General features: G+C 40.4%; 1 protein-coding gene across 18 annotated transcripts in view; it reads left to right on the top strand.

Annotated features, from left to right (window-relative positions):
• Positions 1-1,158: 1,158 nt before the first annotated feature.
• Positions 1,159-22,565, top strand: part of ERCC6L2 (ERCC excision repair 6 like 2) — an 84,522-nt gene continuing 63,115 nt past the window's right edge. For 8 of the 18 annotated variants that reach the window (XR_003921809.2, XR_003921807.2, XR_003921808.2 and 5 more), the window contains exons 1-9: positions 1,161-1,662; positions 5,640-6,064; positions 9,148-9,267; positions 10,755-10,948; positions 13,162-13,323; positions 14,537-14,744; positions 16,172-16,312; positions 18,998-19,111; positions 20,651-20,770. Coding sequence is in view for 10 of the 18 variants with exons in the window: in XM_030003696.2 (XP_029859556.1) it covers positions 1,644-1,662; positions 5,640-6,064; positions 9,148-9,267; positions 10,755-10,948; positions 13,162-13,323; positions 14,537-14,744; positions 16,172-16,312; positions 18,998-19,111; positions 20,651-20,770 (1,503 nt within the window). In the remaining 8 variants the exon portion in view is untranslated. Of the gene's footprint in view, positions 1,663-5,639; positions 6,065-9,147; positions 9,268-10,754; positions 10,949-13,161; positions 13,324-14,536; positions 14,745-16,171; positions 16,313-18,997; positions 19,112-20,650; positions 20,771-22,565 lie in introns of all 18 variants that reach the window. The other 10 variants (XR_003921811.2, XR_003921810.2, XR_005931534.1 and 7 more) reach the window with 4 other exon arrangements.

Raw genomic sequence — 22,565 nt, 5'->3', positions numbered from 1 at the left:
CAATGAGAGATTCATACACAACTGATGTCTTCTGCATTAAAAAAGTAAACAAAGTTGCTTTTAAAATAGATCTTGCATGGTATTTACACATATACGCTTACCTTTTGTAAGTGAAACTACTTAGCATTGAGCTATCAAATGCACGTGAAAGCCTTTTGTCCAAGTAATAGCAAGTATCTGGGAAGTCATGCCCTTCATGTAAAATTCTATTAAATTGCTACTGAGATATGAGGCAATCTGGATAGATGTCTTGGTGGGGCTAAATTTTTGGTTGTTACTGATGGTTTGTTGATGGTTGTTACTGATTTTGTAATTTGGAAGTGTTACCGCATCCGGTTAAGGTCTTCTGAAAACGGGCAGAGGCGGAGCCGTTGTAGCAAGTGGGCGTCTCTCGCTGAAGCCTTCTCCCCAAATTCTAGATCTTGCTGCACATTCGTTTCTTACCATGCTCCAATGGCTTCTCCCCAGCTAACTCCTCTCTACCGCGCCAGCTGCAAGGCCGTGCTCTGCCAGGGCACCAGTTGCACCTTCCATTGCACCAGCTGTTTTCCCTGCTTCCTTAGCTGTGCAATTTCTTTACAAAATAACTTTAGACCCCCCTCTTCCCCCTCCTCCTTTACAGGTTTTGCTACGAACAAGGGCCGCACTAGGAGGAAACTCGGTTACAATATAGGTAGCATGGGCCAAGTCGTCCCAGCTGGAGTAGTTAACGCTCTGCTCATGGGCTACGCTCAGGGGCAATGCCGCACCTTCCACCCGTCACAGGTCCCTACAACGACACCGCCACACGCACCACGCCGGACCTCGGTGCGTTTCTGTGCCAAAGGCCGCTTAATCTGGGCCGCGTAACACAGACCCGCAGCACGGACCCGACTTACTCCCGGCCCTGCGCCGGGCCCTCACCAGCACCCAGGGCCGCCGCCCTCAGGCCAAGCGTCCTCCGAGCCACGGCACCGCTGCTGCCGCCCGCCGGCTGCCAGACGAGGACGCCCTCGGCCACCCCCGGCGCTGCGCACGGCACCACCCCGCCGCGGGGCACCACCCCCGCGCCCCGCCCCGCCCGCCAACAAACCTCGCGATACTTCCCGATTCTTCCCACCTTACCACCGGCTCCTTTAAGAACGAGGTCCCGCCGCGCCGCTCTTCTCGCGAGAGTTGCCTCCCCCCCCCCCCCCCCCCGACCCCCGTGGTCCGGCTGTGGCCGAGCCTACCGCGCCCGGTGCGGCGGGGGCGGGGCGGGGCGACAGACTGGGGGGACGAAGGGGCCGCCGGCCCAGGCCCCGGGCGCGGCGTCTGCCCGGCACCCCGGGGCGGGGGCGGTGAGGCTGGCCGGCCGTTACCGGGGCCGGCAGCGGTGCGGGGAGGGGGGCGAGCGACCGTCTCCTTCCCTGACACGCTGTGAGGCGCCCGGCGGGTGACTGCTGGGCGGCCCCTGGGGTTTCCTCAGCCCCTGCCCGCCTGTGACTCGCCCGGGGGGAGCGTGCGGCCTCCAGGGAAGGGGTGTGGGCGCTAGAGCGGCCCGCGCCCCTCTCCCGTGGCGGTAGGCCCCGGGAGCGGCGGCCCGGCCGGCTTCTGGTCCCCACCTGCCGCCGGGTGCCTGCGCCCACGGGCCCTGCTGGGCTTTGCACGGCCAAAAGTTAAAAATGTGTGATGATGTCCCAGGTAAGCGTCTTCCGTGTATCTTTCCAGAGCGACGTTCAGACGCTTGTTCACGTTTGCTCAGGTGGAAAATGAGAGCAGGTGTGGAAAGTTACGAGGTGCTTGGCGATCCACGGCGGGCGCTCCCGCACATTCGCGGAGGAGTGCGCCCGTGGGGCGGGCGGCTGGCCGGCCCGTGGGAGCCGGCCGGCAGTGCCTCGTGGGTACATCTCTGTGCTGCAGTGCTGCCAGGCCTCGCCTAACGGCAAAGATGAGGTGCTTGGACCTCAGAGGCGTGGTGGCGTATGTGTTTTAGAAATATTCAGTGATAAGACTTGTTTAAAGCGGTTCTGGTTACAAGCGTATGTTTTGTTTCTTGCAACAACTGGAAATCTGTGGTTAAGGGAACTCAAAACATCCTGCTTTCTTATCTTTTGGGAGAGAACATTTTGGGGCTTTTAGCCTCTTTTGTTTACCAACTTTATAGTTAAGCTTTATAATTTAAGGGCGATGCTCTTACTTTATAGTATCCTTGAATTTTGCTTTTACAGTCACTTATTGGAGTGTAAAAAAACCCCTTTCCATGCTACATTAAGTGGTCAAACCTCAGTAGTTAGAGGGCATTCATGATAGTTTAGCTTTTTTTTTTTTTTTGTAGAGTAGTTGTTTAAAGGAGCTAGTGTGTGACAGTAGGCCATTATCAGCATGATGTAGTATGGTTAATATATATAATGGCACATTTTTTTCAACTGTGGTAAAAGGGGTAAGTGTAGGCAGGCATCTTAAATATCAGCTTTCTTCATTGATGGAAGTGTATTGTACCCATGCTAGGAAGCCATACTGGATAATCTTCCTTACTTTTAAAGATAGTACCCTACATAAATCATAGTTCTGGTTCAAAACCCAAGAAGTTAGTGAATCAGGCTAGTTAAAAGTAGCAGTTCTTGCTTTGGCTTGTACAGCATTATTTTCTGGGGTTTTGTAGCAATGGTGTCCTTAATACCATTGCTTTTCTTCTCATGCCCTTTTTCTCATTCTGTTCCTTTTTTCTCACTAGGTTTGGAGTTTGGTAATACTGAAACTATTCCTCAGTGCGATTTATTCTAGTTTGCACCTAGAACTCTAACTCTGACAAGTCATGTGCAACTCATTAAACTCAAGTAAATGCTTAGTTAAAGGCACCGTCATCTTAAGTCATAGTTTTAACTTGAGAGTCTTTAAACAAATGTCACATGTCACTTGAGATATTACTGTAAAAGAAAGTAATGACAGAAATGCTCTCTGATTTTAAACTTTGTTTTGCATATTTAACAGTGTGCTCTATATAGCTGGTTTCATTTTTTCAGTCTTGCTTCTTGTTTTTGAGAAAATGCTCAGACTTAGGTGCTACTGGGACTTCATGTGCACATTTTTTTTGCATCGATTTGAGCATGTGTCAGAGATAGTACAAATGCCTTAAAGCTTAAGAGATTAGTTACATATGGTTTGTTGAAGATGCTGTCTATACTTCGTCCTTTGCCTCAAAAAGATATGTTTCAGCTTCAAGTCTCTGTGAACATCAGCAGGAATGGCTGAAGGTATGGAGCAGCTTATGTACAGGTCACAGGGCGTTGAGGCTGAACTTCTCAAGTAAGGATGATGGGGGGCATTATGAAAGAGATCTGCAAAATGATGAGTCTAACAGAGAGGTTGTATTTTATGATCTTGTTAGTATAAGAGCTAATGGGCCATCAGTTTAGGTTGTGGGATCCAAGTTCATAGCAGGCAAAAGCTTGACAGGTATTAGAGAGCAGACCTGCAAAATCTGTAGTCAGAAGACACCAAATGCAAGAAATATGCATGTGTTGAAGGGGGAATGGAGCTACTTGAAAGAGAGAGGTCCACTGGGGTTGGCTAAACAAACTACACCTGGCCCAGGAAATCTCTGTAGCTAAAAGAAAACTTTAAGGCCGAAGAATTTTAGAAGAGAGGTATTCCGTATGCTTGTGCTATTTTTATTGTTACCTGGATATCAACTTATGGCCGCAGCTGGTTGCAGAATAGTGGGCTACATGGATGTTTTTGTTTTCTTTTGGGGTATACAATTCAATTAATTTTTAAAAATGAAGTATAGTTATCGCTGATCTAACTAATACGTTGTGGAGAATAATCCTGTGAGCATACACGTCCAGGAGCTCAGGAACTGGTGAGAAGAACCTATCTTCTCCATGAGTTTTTTTCAGAGAGACATAAAAATGGGGAAAGCTGGAGTTTCTTGCCTTCAGGACTTCCTCTTTTCTTTTCCTTACCTCTGAAAAGTAACTGGATTGATGCACCCAGAATGGTGTACTACCACTGATCATAAGTATGAAGTATGAATACTTGCTCTGATGCAAGATTCTCTGTGTCTTGCTCCTTACCATAAAATCCTTAGGTGCCTCTCACTGCTACTGATAATGACTTTGTCAGAAGTAGCAGAACTTATTCCAACAAATAGATAAGAAACAATAAAAATTCTGAAATTAATCATGTGTCAGTGATGGCTGAAGGGGAAGGTTGGAAATTGTTTCCAAAAACTGAAAAGGGCAACACTTCCTCAGTTCAGATCTGGAAAATTTGTGTGCAGCTGTTATTTATGAGGTCTTTCTCTTTTTGCTATGAACAGTGACCGCCTTGTTTTTTCTGACAGAGCCACTTTGTTGGGTTTTTCATTGTCAGTACAATGGGGATTCTTTGGACTTTGATCCACTGCTGTTCTTATCTTTCCCTTTCTCTGTTAGCAGTGTACATACCATTTAAAAATCATCTTTCTGCCTGAACTGTAAAAATGAGATAGCTGAAAATGAAGCAGTTCAGTTATCTCTGTTGTTAATATTTAGTATGCTGTACTAAGGCTATAGTGAGACCACATGGAGGAACAGATCTTAACAGTTCCAGACCTGACAGCTATGTAAGCAGTTTACTGAGTAATTAGCCACTTTGATGAACAATATAGGCAAGTGATATGCTACTGTATGTTCTTAAAATACACTTCTGTTTTTTCTAAACATAAGTTTTTGGTTTTTTACCAATTCCAGACTCTGTTAGGAGAAAGGTGAGGTTTTCCTATGTAATTATAATGATAAACAATTTACTAACACTGCAGTACTAGATTCAGGTAGATCAGAAGTGTGTCTATACAGAAGGCCTTTTGACCAGGTCACATGGTCTGTTAATTAGACATTAATCACAGAATGGTTTGGGTTGGAATGGACCTTAAAGATCATCTAGTTCCAACCCCCCTGCCATGGGCAGGGACACCTTCCACTAGACCAGGGTGCTCAAAGCTCCATCCAACCTGGCCTTGAACACTTTCAGGGATGGGGCATCCACAGCCTCTCTGGGCAACCTGTGCCAGTGCCTCACCACCCTCATAATGAAGAATTTCTTCCTTACATCTAAGACAAATCTACCCTCTTTCAGTTTAAAGCAATTACCCCTTGTCCTATCTCTGCATGCCCTTGTAAAAAAGTCCCTCTCTGGCTTTCTTGCAGTACCAGTACCTTTAGGTACTGGAAGGCTGCTATAAGGTCTACCTGGAGCCTTCTCTTCTCCAGGCTAAACAACCCCAGCTGTCTCGGCCTGTCTTCATAGGATAGGTTCTCCAGCCCTCTGATCATCTTCGTGGCCCTGCACTAAACCTGCAGGCGTCAGCATATCAGTGTTTGCCTGTGTGAAGCCACTGTGTAACAACTTAATGTATCAGAATTTGGCTTTCATATCAGATTTTTTTCATATATTCTTTCAGACACTTATAAAATAGCAGTGTTTCAGCAAACTGTAATTATATGTCTAGCTCAGGATTTGGTTCTGAACTGTAATTGGTATCCTGATTCTAGTGCTACTTTCAATAAATATTTTATCTTAAGTTGTATGCATTTTGTCAAATAAATCTATATTCAGTGTTTTATTAGTGTGACAAAATGAAATACTTTATACATCTGGACAGTTTATCACTATGTGTGTTTGGGTTTTTTTTATAGATAATTGGCGTATTGGGGACAAATGCCTTGCCCCTCTTCTTGAAGATGGGAAACTTCATGAAGGAACAATATCCTCTATTGAAAAGGACAAGAATGGAAAATCATTTGCTGTTGTATCATTCTTGGAGTCTGAAGAAAAGAAAATACTAATAACTAAACTTTGTAAAGTCAAAGCCAGTAGAGGACCTTGGAAAAGCTTAGTATTTGATGATGGTGATCTGGAAAAGCCTTATTTTCCTGACCGAAATCTTCCGACGCCTGCAGTTGCTTTTAAATTATCTGACAACGGTGATTTTATCCCATATACAATTAACAGATACCTGCGTGATTATCAAAGGGAAGGAGCCCTATTTCTGTATGGACACTATGCTAATAAAAGGGGGTGTATTCTTGGAGATGATATGGGCCTTGGAAAGACAATACAGGTATTCTTTTTGATTGTTACAGTGAGAGAATGGATAATTTTTTTGGCAGTGTGTTTTCTGTGAGTTGTAAATCTTTTTAAAAAATAACGTATTTAAGAAAAGGTACCTCAGTGGAGGTTAATCTCCCTTTGCTATTGTGGAGTTCGAGGAGGCAGGATGTGACTATCCAGGACAGCACTTAGAGCCAGGAGCCATTGCTGATTTAAGATTCACTCCTGACAGGCCACAAAACTGGGATGTGGCCCCTTTTAGTGTAAGCATGGGTAATTACGGTAGTTAAAATGTTAGTATTCATTTTATGTTGAATTTCCTTTGAGGATTGCTACCTGTGCATCATGAAAATAATTTGCACTGGAGTACACAGAAAGTACTTACAGCACTTATCTGACTGTAGCTCTTTAAATGTCTTTTTCCTTTTTTCTTGAAAGCAAATAGTTTAACTGTACTGGGAACGAGAAGGAGCAGACACATTTACTCCCATCTCTGCAAAAAGTGCTTAGATGTTCCATGTTATTTTTATCACTCTTTTGGAAATATGACTCGGGTTGATGAAAGGACAAAGTATAGCTGGATTTTTCCATTATGCTTTGAATCAGTGTGGCCCAAACGATTTATTTATTTTACTAAAATTAGGGTGTTTTTATGTTTGAAAATTCTCTTTAATCTGTCTGTTTTTAAGTTAGCAGCTTGAATCCTATGGTGGCTAGTCTTTGTCCCCCTGTCTTTTCCTCCATGTGTCAAATGCAAGCTCATTCCTTCACTGACAAATACTGGCTGTAGTGTCTGTTGCCCTTCTATTTAGGAGAATGTTGACAGACACCCTTCAGTGCAAAGAAGTATTGTTCTGTAGCAGACTTCACAAGAAGAGTGAGTAAACTAAACTGGCAAAACTTTTTTGGATAGAGCATTTAGAGGTGCATCATGGATTTGTGTAGCTGCTGCTGATCTTTTAACAGATGTTTATTAAAACTAAACATCCATTTACCTTGTGTTTTACCTAAGCTTGGCCATGTTTCTTGTCCATGGCTGTTTAAGAATTTGGTAGCTGTGGAAGTTTGTTTCTACTCAGAACTGCAAATAATCTGATTTGATATAGTAAGAAGCATCTATATAAGATAGTAGTAAACTGTAGGGGAAAAAATTGAGTTGCCTTGCTTGCATTTCTTGTGTTTTTTGAATCTTGGAGCTGATTCTGTAGTGATCTGGTCATGTTTATCACTCAGTGAAGTGTGTTCCTGTGTGGAATTCACATCTGTTCGTTATTTCTTTTAATCATAGTGTCAAGTTTGCAGAAGAAAGGTAAAGGTTTTGAAGAATATCTTGTGTGTTTTTTATAAAAGACAGTATTTATGTTCTTCAAGTTCAGTATGGGAAAGGCAGTTCAGTGGATATGAGGTAAAAGGGACTTGTTTAAAAAAGATTAGGATGTATGAAAAAAGAAATATTAGTTAAACCTCATCAAGTAACTGATTTAGTCTTATAGAAAACTTGTTTTATGCTTGTCAGTTGGCTGAACCTTATTGTTTCTGAATTACAGGATGATTTATGAGATAAAGACTTTCCTAGAAAACTTTTGCATTTTAATGTTCTTTGTAATTCCGAACTGATTTTTGCTTAAGTTGGCCTGACTGTATGGCTCTTTCATTTCAAGCTGAAGTTGAGGTGGAGGCAAGTAGAATAATGTTGTTTCTTAATGTGATTGCTGTAAGTTAGTTTCCTATCAAGGCCTTTTGGTGGCTTCCTGCTTTATCTGCAAGAGCCAAAGGTTTCTCATAAGAGTTGCCCTTTTACAGCCTTTGCTACTGTTACAAATTTGTGATGCATTATTCTTCCAAAGATGGAGGATCTGGAAGGCACATGGAGATTTTATGTTCGGTTGAATTTTATTCTGATTCTCAAAAGGATTTAAAAAAAAAATTAAAGCCAAACAATGTGAAAACTTGCAGTTCCTCTTAACGTCAGTTTATATGAAATCTTATGCATAAAAATGTTTGATTTTCTTCTGCATACCTCTTTCCCACGCTGTGGCCCCATATGTGATGGGTTTCCTCTCTCTTCTGCTCATCTACCTTTACTCTTCTCAGGTATTTTTCCTGCACTTCTGCACTCCTGCTGGCTCTTTCCCCACCATCATTAGGGGGAGAAAGCTCTGGAAATTTCCTCTTTTTCAGAAATCAACAGCTGACAGCTTTACCTCTGCCCTGCTATGAGCAGATGTGCAGCAGCTGCAAAAGGAAGTGGCTGGAGCTGGTTGCTCTGAGTAAAAGGGGCCTGTTTTCAAAAGAAGGGCACCTCTCTGATGATGCATCTGGTCCTTGCTGCTGCTTAGCCCCATGGATACTGTTTAGCCCAAGCGGATTTTATTGATTTGCATGTTCTGGCCAGGTATCTCTGTGCCTTCTTCCTGGTTTGGATTACCATGGGAGCAGCTTGGAATAGCCTATGCTGGGATGTTTGTCCTTGCTGTGGTGTATTATAATAAGTGTCGTCTCATAATCAAAGTGAAATCATCTTTACTTGTTTGAGGCAGATGACAGAATATAGCCCCAACACAACAGAAGGAACTGCTTTTGAAGCTAGCAACAGGAATTGGAAGGAATGGGGCATACAGAAAACAACATATTAGTGAAAATAGAACCTCTAGTTTAAAGCTCTTCTTCCTTAGTTGCAGAAGTAGCATTGGGAGTATAGTTAGCAAGTATCTCTTCCTTCTGTTTTCTCATCTAAGATTCAGGTGTCCTTCTGAAAATGGAGAATGGCAAGGCATGCCTCATCTCTAGTTTTTCCTGGCTTATTCATAGTCTCTTTTGTATTTTTGCGACTTTTCCACTTGAGAGGATGAAAGAGTAAAATAGCGCAATTAATTCCTCTTATCATGAATTCAGGATTCTCCAAGGGAAGGGCTTCCCATTTTAGAAACTGAGATAGATTTGAAACAAACAAACAAAACCCCAATCCCCTCCCCAAACCACCTTACTGAATCCTGTCCAGGATTTTGTCCTAAATGTTTATTTTCAGTGGAACTCACTCAATTTCTGTTTGCATTTTGTACATAATCACTGAGAATTGTTTTCTTTCTCAAGGTAATTTCATTTCTGGCTGCAGTGTTGCACAAAAAGGGAACACGGGAGGATATTGAAAATAATATGCCAGAATTTTTACGGAGGACAATGAAAAAAGAATCAAAGTGTAACCCCAAGAAGGTACAGCTTTTAGTGATAACAAGCTTAAGGATTTTGGTAAAAGGCAATACTTGGATTTTTTTTGTTTGTTTGCTTCAGGAGTTTATGTATATTCATTTTTAAAATTCAGCTACTTAGGTAGATTAGGAGTTCATGGCCTCCCTAGTAATGTTAGGGAAGCCTTCAGTTTTCCAGACTGTCATAATGCATTATCTAGCTGTTATTGTCTGATCTGTTAATGCTGTTGTTCTGCACTAGCACAAAACATTTGGAAATACCTGAATGAGATTAGTGGCTAGAGTAGTTTGAAAAGCTTGTGTCGGTGAGTAGAAAATTATAGTTTCCTGTGATTGTGTTTCTAAAAACCATGTGTGTCTATATTAACAGGATATTTAAATGATTAAAGCAAATGCATATGTTTGGAAAATTTATTGCTAATATTCTTGTGACCTCACATATTTTCTTGAATGACTGTGAATAATGTCAGAAGTAAGTCTGACTGATAATCTAGGTAATCAAATACAGTTACAGCAAATAAAGATGCATGTAAAAGTTCTGTGTGAATGAGAAAAATCTGAAGTTCATTTTAATTTTACCCATCACAGGACCCATGCAATTTCTATTTTCCATTGCTATTTTTATTTTATTGGAATAATTGGAATATTTGACAGGCAGAATGATTCATATGACTATAGCTCTGTGAATAATGGATACAGGTTCCTCAGGAAATACAGAGAGGAAGAGGTGAAGGGATAGCACTTCATATGAAAAAACCAGGAATGCTTCTGACTGGGAATAAGAGAAGAAGAATTTCACTTAGTGGACAATCAAGTATTGGAACAGGTCACAGAGAGAGGTTGTGGACCGCCCTCATCCTTGGGAGGTTTGGAAGACCTGAATTGGGAAAGCCCTAAATGACCTGGTTTGAATTCAGTGTTGCCCCTGTGTTGACCAGAAAGTTGGACTAGAAACTTCCTGAGGTCCCTTCCCACCTCACTGATTTTAGTATTCTATGATATTAAATGAGTTGTATGTGCTGTCTTAAATTTCTAAACCCTTTTCATGCCTTTCTGTTTTGAAGTTGTATGATGGTGAGACTTGTGGATTGGTGGAAGCTGCTTACCCTCTTCATTCTTTTGTTTTCTCCATCTGTAAAACATTTTGTGGTGTACAGATACAGATGCAATAACAAAGAAAAATGATAGTATCTTATGTCTTATTGCAGTTGTTAGAGTATAATTTGAGTAAGTAGCACTACTTTGGTAATTTTTTTTTTAGTATTACAGTATTTTTCTTCCGTACTTTTTACATACTCTGAGTAAAATGATTACTTTTGAATTTATGTTGGCTGTTCAGGTATTTCCTATATTATGCTTTGAAGTGACAGAATTAGAGAGTTCAGACTGCTCTAGGCAGTAAAATAAATATCAACATTTTGATTTTTCCTTATTGAGAAAGTGCTATGTTGTAGTTTTTCCAGTAATACTGTAACATCTGTTTGTTTTCAGACTTTCCTCATAGTGGCCCCTCTTTCAGTGCTGTACAACTGGAAGGATGAGTTAGACACATGGGGGTACTTCAAGGTCTCTGTCTTACATGGCAGTAAAAAAGATGATGACTTGAGTCGTATCAAGCAAGGGAAATGTGAAGTTGCCCTTACAACGTATGAGATACTTCGCCTGTATTTGGATGAATTTAACAGGTAATGATTTTAATGTCTTTTTCTACATGCAGAATTTTAACTGTCTAATTTTGCGTTGTTATTTACAAGTACTTATTCTTTCTGTGCAATGTATTTACTGTTAAATCCTATGGCTTACTGGGCTGAAGAGGAGAATCCTATTTAACTATGTTTGAGGAGTTTACCCTCTACTATCTTTGTAGTGGGATGCTTTGGAGAAGTAAGCATTTGAATAGTTTTCATAAAGCTAGTCTTTGCTGTTAATGCATTCATGAAATGTTCTCTAAAAGGTGCAGGGATTGCCTGCCTGAAGACCAGTGGTAGCTAAAAGATATGCAGTAGTTATTTCTATGTTTCAGTACAGTGTAAGGAGAAGAAAAATCTGGAATTTTTAGCAAAGGTATTTGCTAAAAAGGTATTTAGCAATCAAAAGGTATTTTCCTTGTTATTTGTACTTTTCACCAGCTTGATGAAATTCTTGAGTCCTAAAAACTCTGAGATATAAGATGTGTGTTTGTATGTAGTTTTAAATACACTGATGGACTTAGCAGAATCGAGGTCTTTCTGACAGCAGATTGTATTAGAAATCTTGCTTTATTTGCTCCATAGCTGTCAGCATTTTCAAACTGGAGAGTTTTGCCTTTTGTTTTGCTATGTTCAGGAGTACTTGGCCTCTCATCTGATCCTAGTGGTCCTCTTTCCTTATGTCATCTTGGAATTAGAGTACAAGTTGTGTGAATAGGCAGTAGTAGCAGCCTGCCTTTAGTAGCTGGTGTTGTCAGTAAATCTGCAGATCTTGTCATTTTATGTGTTGGGAAAGCTCCAGGCTCCAGAGTGTCCTGGTGGTCTGGACAGCCATCACCAAAACAGTCAAATCTCCATCTGTCTCTGTGCTCAGGTCTGAAAAAGAAGTGCAGATAGAATACTGAAGGAGTTGTGTTAACAGTACCCTAACTCCTGCTGTTGTCTTTCTGAGGAACTCTTCAGTTTTGGTCATTGAATAGACAGGGGTCAGGAAACAGGTGGGTGTGCAGAACAGATCTGATGTGTGACTGAGTGCTTGCAAATACATTGCTTCAGCATACAGATTTACTAAACTGTTTCTGCGCAGCATGTGACTGGATGGGCCTATAATGTTGACACTGGAAGAGGCTATGTGTCTTGCTTAGCTAGATTGATGGATTGGCCCCCAAAACTGGTCTTAATTAATTATCACTAATAAGAATACATAGGCTCAGTTATGTATGTAAATCAGCATAATGAGAGATGAAGTTGAAGGAACTAGCATGTGTTCATCTGTTAGGCTCATTTCAGAAACTCCCAATTTTTAGCAGATTTTAGGAATGTAAGGAACTCAGATATGAATGAATGTATTTAGGAGGCATCAAAAATGCCACAAGATCAGCCTTCAGATTAGTGAACTAAATGCAGCCTGCTCAGGAGAGAGGTTACCTTCTAAACATGTCTGTTTCAGCTTTTTGCTGCTTGAAGTATCATCAAAGTACATATGATTGTGTTCTGAAATATATATAAAGCAATCTTATAAAGCTAATACATCTCTTCCTGGGGACTTGATGACTTGAACAACAGTATACAAGTCATTCTACCTCCAAGTTTTATGTTTGAACTTGGCTGCAAAATACCTTTCAGTCCCTGCTTCTAGATATGTTCCTCCTAGTCACAGAATCACGAAATATTAAAACTCCCCTGCCATATTGGTATCATATAGATATTAAAGAAGTTTAGTGATGCATTCATGTAGGAAACCACGCAGATTGAAATTATTTCAGTCTACTTATACTTACACTGGAAAGATTTTGTTGAGAAAATGAGCCATACCTATGTTAAGCATGTTTCAGTAGTTTACCTTCGGAGATTTATTTAATTTTTCTAAATCTTACGTACGAGTGGAATTAGTGCTGGTGAGATTTACTGGATTGATTGCTCCAGAGATTGAAGCTGCTTTCTTCACAGAAAGCAGTTGGTACAGTTATCAGTAGTTTATTTATTTGGCTGTGTAGTTTAGCCATTATATTTAACTATGGCAATTGAATTTACTAAACAGAATATGAAGAAACTGAGTAGTATAATACAATGTAAAACAGAAAAATAAAAAAGTAACAGAGTCTTATAATAATCACAGCTACTTGTGTGGCTGACTTCACTTTTTATGTGTATGGGGGATGAGGGAATAAGTAGTTTTAGTTAATAAAATATTTCTTGTTGATCTGCAGTATAGAATGGTCTGCTGTGATAGTGGATGAAGCACATAGAATCAAGAATCCAAAGGCTCAAATAACTCAAACCATGAAGTCATTAAAATGCAGTGTTCGCATAGGTCTTACTGGAACCATTCTTCAAAACAATATGAAGGAACTTTGGTGTGTTATGGACTGGTAAATAAAATATCTTTTTTTTATGGTCAAACACCTCTATATGTTAACCATGCAGTGGGACTGGGATAGAGTCAAAACAACGACAAACCACAGCCCTCCCCCTAAAAAACCGCAGCATTTTGTGAGAATGTAAGTATGTTTTTCCAATACATCTATGGAGGTAAGCTCCTGGTATGAATTTTACAGTTATTTAATACATTTGGACCTCCTCTTATCTAGCTTCTTTGGGGAATTTGGGAAACAGTTAAAATTACTTTCTTTCCCCCCGCCATGTTTACCTTTCTTTTCTAAGGACACTGTTTTTTTCTTCTTCTACCCTCCGCACAGTAGATGGACAATCATTACACAACTTTAAACAACATTGTGCCTTTGCTCTGTCCAATATGTGCAGGTCATTCTGACTTACTTGGAGGATGAAAGTAATAATATTTTGCTGTTTTTCAAAATGCACAAGTGTGCATATTTGCAAAGCAACATTCTTGTCCAGGAAAACTTTTAATGGACAGGGAGGGGTGGAACTAACCCTAGATATAAATCTAAACATAGAAGGATGCTGAGGGTGCTTTACAGAGGAGGAACAAAAGCAAACATACCTTAGATATAAGGATATGCATGTTGAATTGAAATACCAGGAAAGAAGTACTTTAACAGTAAGCGTAGTGTTGCATCTGGTCCATTTAGACTATGCTGAAGTTGTTAATAGATTGTTCCAATATGTAGTGCTGCTAATGACTACTAAATTCTTTTTGCTGTTGAGTTTCTTAAGATTTTATTTAGTAAATTGTGATATCTGCATAACGTGATTTTAATAAAAACAGTAAAAATTGAAAACATGACTGCTTAGCTTCCAGTTAGGCTCCTGAACAGTAGCAGCCTTGTGGTTTAAAGGTTCTGTATACTTGTGACTTCTGTTAGTCTGCTGAGCTTTCTTTTTTCTGGAGATGGCAACCCTTTTCTTAAGGGGAATCTCTTAATATTTGAGGGTCACAGAAAGTAAATGACAAAATGGTGTGTCTGGAAGTAGTATGTGTTTCTATTTATATACACAATTTTTATTAATTTCTCTAGTGATTGTTAATTGAAGATCTCCTTCTGTTAGCCAGAAACAATTTATCGTATGCTTTTAATCAATGGAAAAGGATAGACTGCGTTGGACTAAAGAAAATGCTGTTATTACTTCACACACAGACCAGCCCCCTTTGTTTTTTAATAGGGCCGTACCAGGACTTCTGGGTAGCAGAGTACATTTCAAGAAGAAATTTTCTGATCCAGTGGAGCATGGCCAGAGGCACACTGCAACTAAAAGAGAGCTAGCAACAGGTCGTAAGGCCATGATGAAGCTAGCAAGAAAAATGTCTGGCTGGTTTCTGAGACGTACAAAAGCGCTTATCAGTGATCAGTTGCCAAAAAAGGAAGACAGAGTAAGAGTGCCTGCACATTTCAAATACAGTGCTAATGAATATATCTATTCTTTTTTGTTCTTGTTGTATTTTCTCTCTTTCATCATGCCTGTAGTAGTTTATGGTTTTCTTTTGGACTTAAGAAGATCCAGAGCCTTGGAAAAAATGCACAAGCAGTAGTGTGCTTTGTTCACGTAATTACTATGATTGCGTGTTGAAATGGAGTTAATCGAGCATGAAAATGCTCAGCTAGACTTCTGACTAGTGATTTACACATGTATTTTATGTGGACTTTTGTACTTATCCGTGCAAACCCAATGCAATGTATGCAGATCTCTTGAAATTCTATGTAGGACTTCTGAATTTGCAGCTTGACACTTTATGCATGGAACAGTATGCTTTTATTTTTTAACTCCTTCATTTTAGGTCACTAAATAAAAGAAAACCCCCAAACCTAAAGCTGATTGTTGATAGGTCTGTAATCCTGGCCATCCAGTGCTAATGTAAACATTATATGAAGTGATAATACTTTATAACTATAGGTAAGCGTTCTTATAAATTCTCATTACATATATTTGTGCTTTCTTCCTAAGTAGGCAAATATGTCAGTTTGCAGCTGGTTTTGTTTTCAAAATTTGGTATTTATTCTTCATTCTCAGTGTATAATAATGTCATCTAAACTGTCTTTGGAAGGAAAGATTAACACAAACGTCAGTCAATAGCTTTTCTAAATCTAGCAGGTTTTATTCTTTTCATTCTCTTGTTAATGTGAGTATATGTTCAAGTTACTGCTGTATTATTATAGCTCAGCATGGTGCTGCTGCTGTGTGGGTGGCCTAGGTTGAGGAATGATCTTGGGATTTCTGTCTCCTGCTGTTTAAGACTAAAGATGTCATGGAGATGCCACCCATGGTCACTAAGAAGAGGGATAAGAGTTTTGGCCATAGCACTGTGTAGATCCTTGCCTTCCCGTTGCTTATTCTGTTTGTCCTGCCTTTGGTAGTGCCCTACAACAGCTAGTGCCTAAAAAGAGGAAAGAAAGCATAAATTAAGCAGCTGGCAAGCAGAGGGGAATCCGTAATTACAATTATCCATTTATTTCTCTCGCTTTTTCCCTCCTCCTCCTCCTATACCCCCAGAAAAGCCAGATTGAAAGGTTTATAGAAATCTAACAGCAAATTCTTGTAGCTTGATGTTAATATTTTTTGTAGAATTTTGCAAGGCAATAAAATAAGTATACATACATTTTGGCTAAAATTTCATTCTATTTTGGTGTGAAGATCCACATTTTTTCATTCAGTGTTTCCTGTAACTATTTAGGCAAATACACTCTTGTTTTCTTCACTCTTTATTTTTGATGTTCCCTGGTTTGTGTTATTTGATGCAGTGCTGTTTGGCTTTTCATTGTATACTGCACATAGTTGTGTTTTTGGGGTTCTCTTTGGCAGACGGTGTACTGTTCCCTGACTGAGTTCCAGAAAGCAGTGTACCAGGCTGTGCTACAGACAGAGGATGTAAACTTAGTACTACGAGCAGGAGAGCCTTGTAGCTGCAACAGTGGCCGTAAAAGGAAGAACTGTTGTTACAAAGTAAGAACTTGCACTGTTTGGATTGTAGAACCTAGCCTTTCTGGTTTTCTCAAGAGACTCTGCCGATGAAGAGCTGATTGAAATGGCTGCATGGTCATAGGCCATCTGTTTGGGAAATCCTGACTGGAAACTGGACAGGTGGCTGCATCGCGAGCATGATGGGAGTTAGGTAATTTGGGATTACAGCAAAGCTGCTTCGCATGCCCTGAGCAAGTGGTTGTTATTTATGCAGTAGATTCTGGATGCGTTGTATTAGTAAGTGCACCTGTAATATAGTTTATGTTGGCAAGGGTATTGCATTGGGATGTTCAGTATGTCAGGCGCGCTGCTCCCATGCGTCTCAGGTGGTCCGTGCAGAAGCTGCAAATCCTGGCATCCTGGACCCAGCAGGTCATGTGGGCTTTGCTTGTGTTATAACTCCAGTTGGATTGTGTCTTTCTGTGGCACTAAACATGTACTTTGCTTTGCTTCGTTGAAGGGAGAACAGTAGCCATAGAGCACAAGCAGAACTTCTGTTCACTAGTAAAAGCTCTGCAGATTTCTTCTATCTTCTCTGGACTTCTTTAACACTTGATTAGTCTAGCTTTTTATTTGTTTCGCCCACATCATTCAGTAGGCTCAGATGAAGTACGTCTTTTATTAAACATATAGAAGCGTATGTGTCATACTTGCTTCTCCTTATTTTCGTTCTATCCTGTTTTGAATCTTGTGTAGTGGTTTGGGTTTTTTCTCCAAATGATGTAGCTTGTTCAGTCTTCTGCATCTTTCTTTAAAAACAGTCCCCCTCTCAGCCTGTTTAATATTCCATGGGTACTAGCATGAGTTCTCTGCAGGCTTCTGTTTCTTGTGATGTTTTGTACAAAAAGTAAAATGCTGTTGAACTTGATTCACAAAGGGCAGTAGGCAGGCCTGCAGATGCTTAAGTGCTCTTATGGACTGTCTTATTTCAAAGTTAACTGTGAAATTTAGTAACTTGAGAAGGAAAATGAAAATGAATATTGGTTGAATCAGCCAACCATAACCAGAAAAATAGCTGATGCCGTTGCTGCTGCTGCATTGTAGAACTTTTGAAGTTGTTTGAATTATGTTACTTAACATGTTTATATAGCTTTACTATTCTCTACAGCAAAAATGTATAAAGTTAACTGTTGTAGGATAAGAAGTCATTCAAACAGTTCTTGATGTGATTTGCATTTAAATCACTGGCAAGTGCTCCAGCCGCACCGCACAAGTCACAGAAGGCAAAGGGAGGGACTGGGAGAATGAAGAACTGCCCACCCTAGGAGAAGATGAGGTTCGAAACCATCTAAGGAACCTGAAAGTGCACAAGTCCGTGGGACCTGATGAGATGCATCCCTGGGTCCTGAGGGAGCTGGCAGATGAAGCGGCTGAGCCACTATCCTTCATATCTGAGAAGTGCTGCTGGCAGTCTGCGGAAGTTCCCACCGACTGGAAAAGAGGAAACGTAACACCCATTTTTAAAAAGGGGAAAAAAGGAAGACCTGGGAGACTGCAGGCCAGTCCTCACCTCTGTGCCAAGCAAGATCATGGAGCGGATCTTTCTGGAAACTATGCTAAGGCACATGGAAACCAAGGAGGTGATTGGCAACAGCCAGCATGGCTTCACTAAGGGCAAATTGTGCCTGACAAATTTGGTGGCCTTCTGTGACGGGCTTACAGCATTGGTGGATAAAGGAAGAGCAACTGACGTCATCTACCTGGACTTGTGCAAAGCATTTGCCACTGTCCCGCACGACATCCTTGTCTCTAAATTGGTGAGATGTGGCTTTGATGGATGGACCACTCGGTGAATAAGGAATTGGCTGGATGGTCACACTCAGAGACTTGTGGTCAATGGCTCCTTGTCCCAGTGGAGACCAGTGATGAGTGGCATTCCTCAGGGGTCGGTATTGGGACCAGCTCTGTTTAACGTCTTTGTCAGCGACATGGACAGTGGGGTTGTGTGCGTCCTCAGCAAGTTTGCCAACGACACCAAGCTGTGTGGTGCGGTTGACATGCTGGAGGGAAGGGATGCCATCCAGAGGGACCTTGGCAGGCTTGAGAGGTGGGCCCATGCGAACGTCATGAAGTTCAACAAGGCCAAGCGCAAGGTCCTGCACGTGGGTTGGGGCAATCCCAAGTATATAAATACAGGCTGAGTGATAAGTGGATTGAGAGCAGCCCTGTGGAGAAGGACTTGGGGGTGTTGGTTGACAAGAAGCTCAGCATGACCCGGCAATGTGTGTTTGCAGCCCAGAAAACCAGTTGCATCCTGGGCTGCATCAAAAGAAGCATAACCAGCAGGTCAAGGTTACCCAAAGCCTACCCAAACCAATCTGTGATGATTTTAAAGTTACTGTCTTTCTGTCTGCTCAGGAATTCTTGGTTATCTTAGCAATTTCTGTAGATATCGTGGTATCTGTAATGTTTGGTAAGCTATGAACATAGTTGTCGGTTCTTTTTTCTTTTTGAGATGTTTTCTATTAATAAGATCACAAAGTTGAGGAAAAAAAAAAACCTGCTGCATTTTTGTTAGAAATACAGTATGCACCTCTTTGGGATCAGTAATAGTACTACTTAGAATTGCTAATGCATTAAACCTTGTAAGAGTATCAATTTTTTAGATTATTTTTTATTTTCAGGAATATTTGTTTGCATAAACATTCTCTCTTTTTTTTTTTGTAGGTAAATGCTCATGGTGAAACAATTAAGTCACTGTGCTTCAGTTACCTGACAATCCTACAGAAGGTTGCAAATCATGCTGCACTGCTGCAGACGGACAACACTAGCAAGCAGCAGGTTAGTTTCAGAAGTATCTAAAAAATGGACTTGTGGAAAATGCGATGAAAACTCTTGAATGAAAATTGCTTCTGGCCTCATTTTTAAGTCTTAACTAACTGAAATTAAGATATTTTGCAAACTTTGTTTTCCATTCAGTAATTCAGAACGCAGCCATTATAGGTTGAGGTGTTACACAACAGTAAGTTCATTTAGTGATGCTTATCTGAAAATAAGGGTTATAGAAACATTGGAGAACTTTAGGAGGGAGAGTAATTTTTAGTGATTTCTAGGAGTGCCATTTCTGTTCCATTTATGACAAGTGCCTAGTAAGAGGAATATCTTCGTGCAAAGAAATAAATAATAGCCAATTAGAATGTGTGGGAGTTTTTTTCTCTAGTACTTTATATTCAGACCTGAGCTTCTTTAATTAATGAGAAACATGTATTAGTAGATAATGCTCAACAAGAGAACAGTATTAGTTTATCTTATTGCTGTGGCAAGTAACGACCCACAAACAGCAGAATTTTTAAAAATGCCTGTATGTGAATCTTAAGATCCAAGAATGAGCAAAGGGATTTAGGGGTGTTAACCGCTACCTCTCAGAAGTCACAAAGGAATGGAAATGAGAAAATCCTAGCTAATTTTGGCAAGTTTGTGCCATTAAAGCAGTTTTGCTTTTTAGGTAATGTTACTATTAGTGTCCAGGGCCTTACATGCAGTATATACCCAAATGTTTTCAGTGGGTTTTTTTGTATATTGTATATGTAGTTTTTGTTATAACAACATTGGAGATGTTATAACAATATTTAAATATGTTATAAGATATTTAAATAGCTACGGAAATAACAATATATAAGTATTTTGAGACTTACTGTCTTTTACGGCATACATAGTTATTAACCTCTCCAAAATCTAGTGAAGACACTGATATTTTGTACTATTTCTTACCTCTAATACTAAAGTCCATCACATGTGTTATTCTTAGGTGAGCGATAAGATGTTTTCTGTTTCTCTGGAAAAGTAGACTTGAAGTGTGTGGTCATGTTCAAGTTCAGAGCTACCCAGATTCTAGCAGTGGAGCTTTACATGGCTTTTGAACAGTTTAAATGCATTTCCCTTAATGTTTTTGGTCATATTGGTGGGACAATATGTAATTCCCATATTAGCTTATCATGCCAGAGGGTCAAGAGAAATACTGGTACACAACTGTTGAGTAATGCAAACCTCAACCCAAGAGAGTTCTTCAGACTGACACTTCTAGCCAGTCCTATTTCAGTCTCTGCCCTACAGAAGAAATTTTGGGCATCTCTAGTAACTAGAATCCACAGTTTCAGATTAAGATCCTCTTTTTTTTTTAAATTAAGCAAACCAAAACACCCAGGAGATGTTTTATCCAGCACTTCTGTAGTGAACTGAATAAAAACATGTAACTCTTTCTGCTTGAGTTACTTCAGCAGATCACTTGTTTCAACCTGTTTAACTCCTTGTATAGCTTAGCGGTATCCCAATGTAGCTCTAATTTTTAATGCCTATTCAAACTTTCTGCTTTGCTTCCAGGAAGCACATATCAAACGGGTGTGCAGCCAGGTATTTTCCAGTTTTCCAGATTTTGTGCAGTTAAGCAAAGATGCAGCCTTTGAAACAATTTCAGATCCGAAGTACAGTGGAAAAATGAAGGTAAACCTGCACTTTAGAAGAAAAATACATATTAGTAATAGATCTGCTGCTGTAGTATATGGATATAAGAATACTAATAGTAATAGATCTGCTGCTGTAGTATATGGATATAAGAAAATGTACACCTAATAGTTGTGGGGTTTTAATCATTCTGTTTATGGTGGTAGTACCACAGCAGGTACCTCCTGTCATGGATGGGGTGCCTGTGGGCAAAGACTGGATAAGAATAATCTGTGATGCAAAGATATCCTAAGACGTTAGCTTCACATATTTAGTGATAGGCATGGAAATGGCCCTTACAGTCAAGGGGGTTGGGGCCATAGTATTATGACAGGTAGTTCCATGAAACCATCAACTTGGTGGCAGTCGGAAATATTTGGGAAAGTAAAAGAGAGGAAACCAGAATCATTATGGACTTAGTGATTTGTGCACACCTTCAGTATTGTGGGTAGTTCCAGTCCCTTCTCTCAAAAAGCATATGTTAGATGTTGAAGAGTTTCATAAAGGGCCACAAAGGTGATCAGTACTGTGGGACAAAAGCAGCCAAGTAGGCTGGGACTCTCCAGCCTGGAAAAAATGTCTTAGGATGGATTTGAGAGGGACCTACACAATCATGAGTAGCATGGAACTGGTGAAGATGTACTGAGTGCTTTTTTCTAACCCTTTGGACATCAAAGGAAGCTAATAGGAGCCACACTAAAGATGAACAAAATAAACGTGTTAAGTGTAAACCTGTAAAACTCCTTACATCACAAACTGTGCCTTTCTCTGATTTTGGAGGGGAACAGGATGAATAACTGAAAAAGATGTGTAATGTAGCTCATGAAAAAGAAAACCATACTAGTTTAGGAGAGTTCCTGCACTGAGAGTAACTGGAGGGTGAGAAGCTATGCAGAATGGAGTGTACTATATTTTTGCTCTTTATAAACCTGGATATTCACAGTTGCTGGTTGGGACTGGCAGGGAGGCAGTGGCAGGGCTCTGGTTTTTTAACAGAAATGGTTGTTATCACTTTATTGATCTGTTATTATGCAAGCAACATCTTTCTTTTCTGTTATTACATACATGTGAGAGGCCTGCATATTAGCTTTGTCAACTTTACTGTTAAATTAGCTACCAGCAAATATTTAATACATACCTGTAAAAACTAAGTCCATGATCTTTGGTGGTGCTTATGAAGCTCTTCTTTTATTGGTTAAAACTAGTTTTCCTTTCTCGAGAAATTTGTCTCTTGGGGCTATTGCATACTTCACTCCAGCACCGCCTTAAAACGTTTTCATTATGTGTTTTTTGACACAGTAGTGAACAACACAGGCAAGCAAAAATGCCTTAGTTAAGACAGAGGTTCCAAAATTATGTGCCTTTAAAGCCTGCTGCTTACAGAACTGCCTATTGGGAGGAATCTGTTGCAAACTGTGGCCATAAGTCTGAGTTGCTTCTGGGACAGCATAGTCTGCAGTGTCTTCTCAGGGGGTGCAGCTGGCTGTGGCTGTGTGGGTTGGGTGTAACCTTGGCTGGTAGCAGTAAGGCTCTTCTCATGCTTCTGTGCAGTGGCCTTGGGTAGTAAGGAAGAAGGTTCTGCTATTGCTGTGCCAGACTAAGAGCATAACTGAGGTGGCAAGAGAGCAGAGGCTGTGATCATCTTAAGTATACTGAACTTGTGCTGATGGCTTGACACTGATGAGATGTCAGCCAGGTTGAATGTTTACTTTTGATGTTGAGGAGATCCACACAGTTAGAAAAATCAGTCTCTGACCTACCAGTAGATAACTGCCAGGCCAATTTACATTTCTGG

Source organism: Aquila chrysaetos, chromosome Z (genome assembly GCF_900496995.4).
Source record: "Aquila chrysaetos chrysaetos chromosome Z, bAquChr1.4, whole genome shotgun sequence".
In the NCBI taxonomy this organism is placed as follows: domain Eukaryota; kingdom Metazoa; phylum Chordata; class Aves; order Accipitriformes; family Accipitridae; genus Aquila; species Aquila chrysaetos.
Note: the sequence above shows the minus strand (reverse complement) of the source record. Positions and strands in the feature narration are given on the sequence as shown.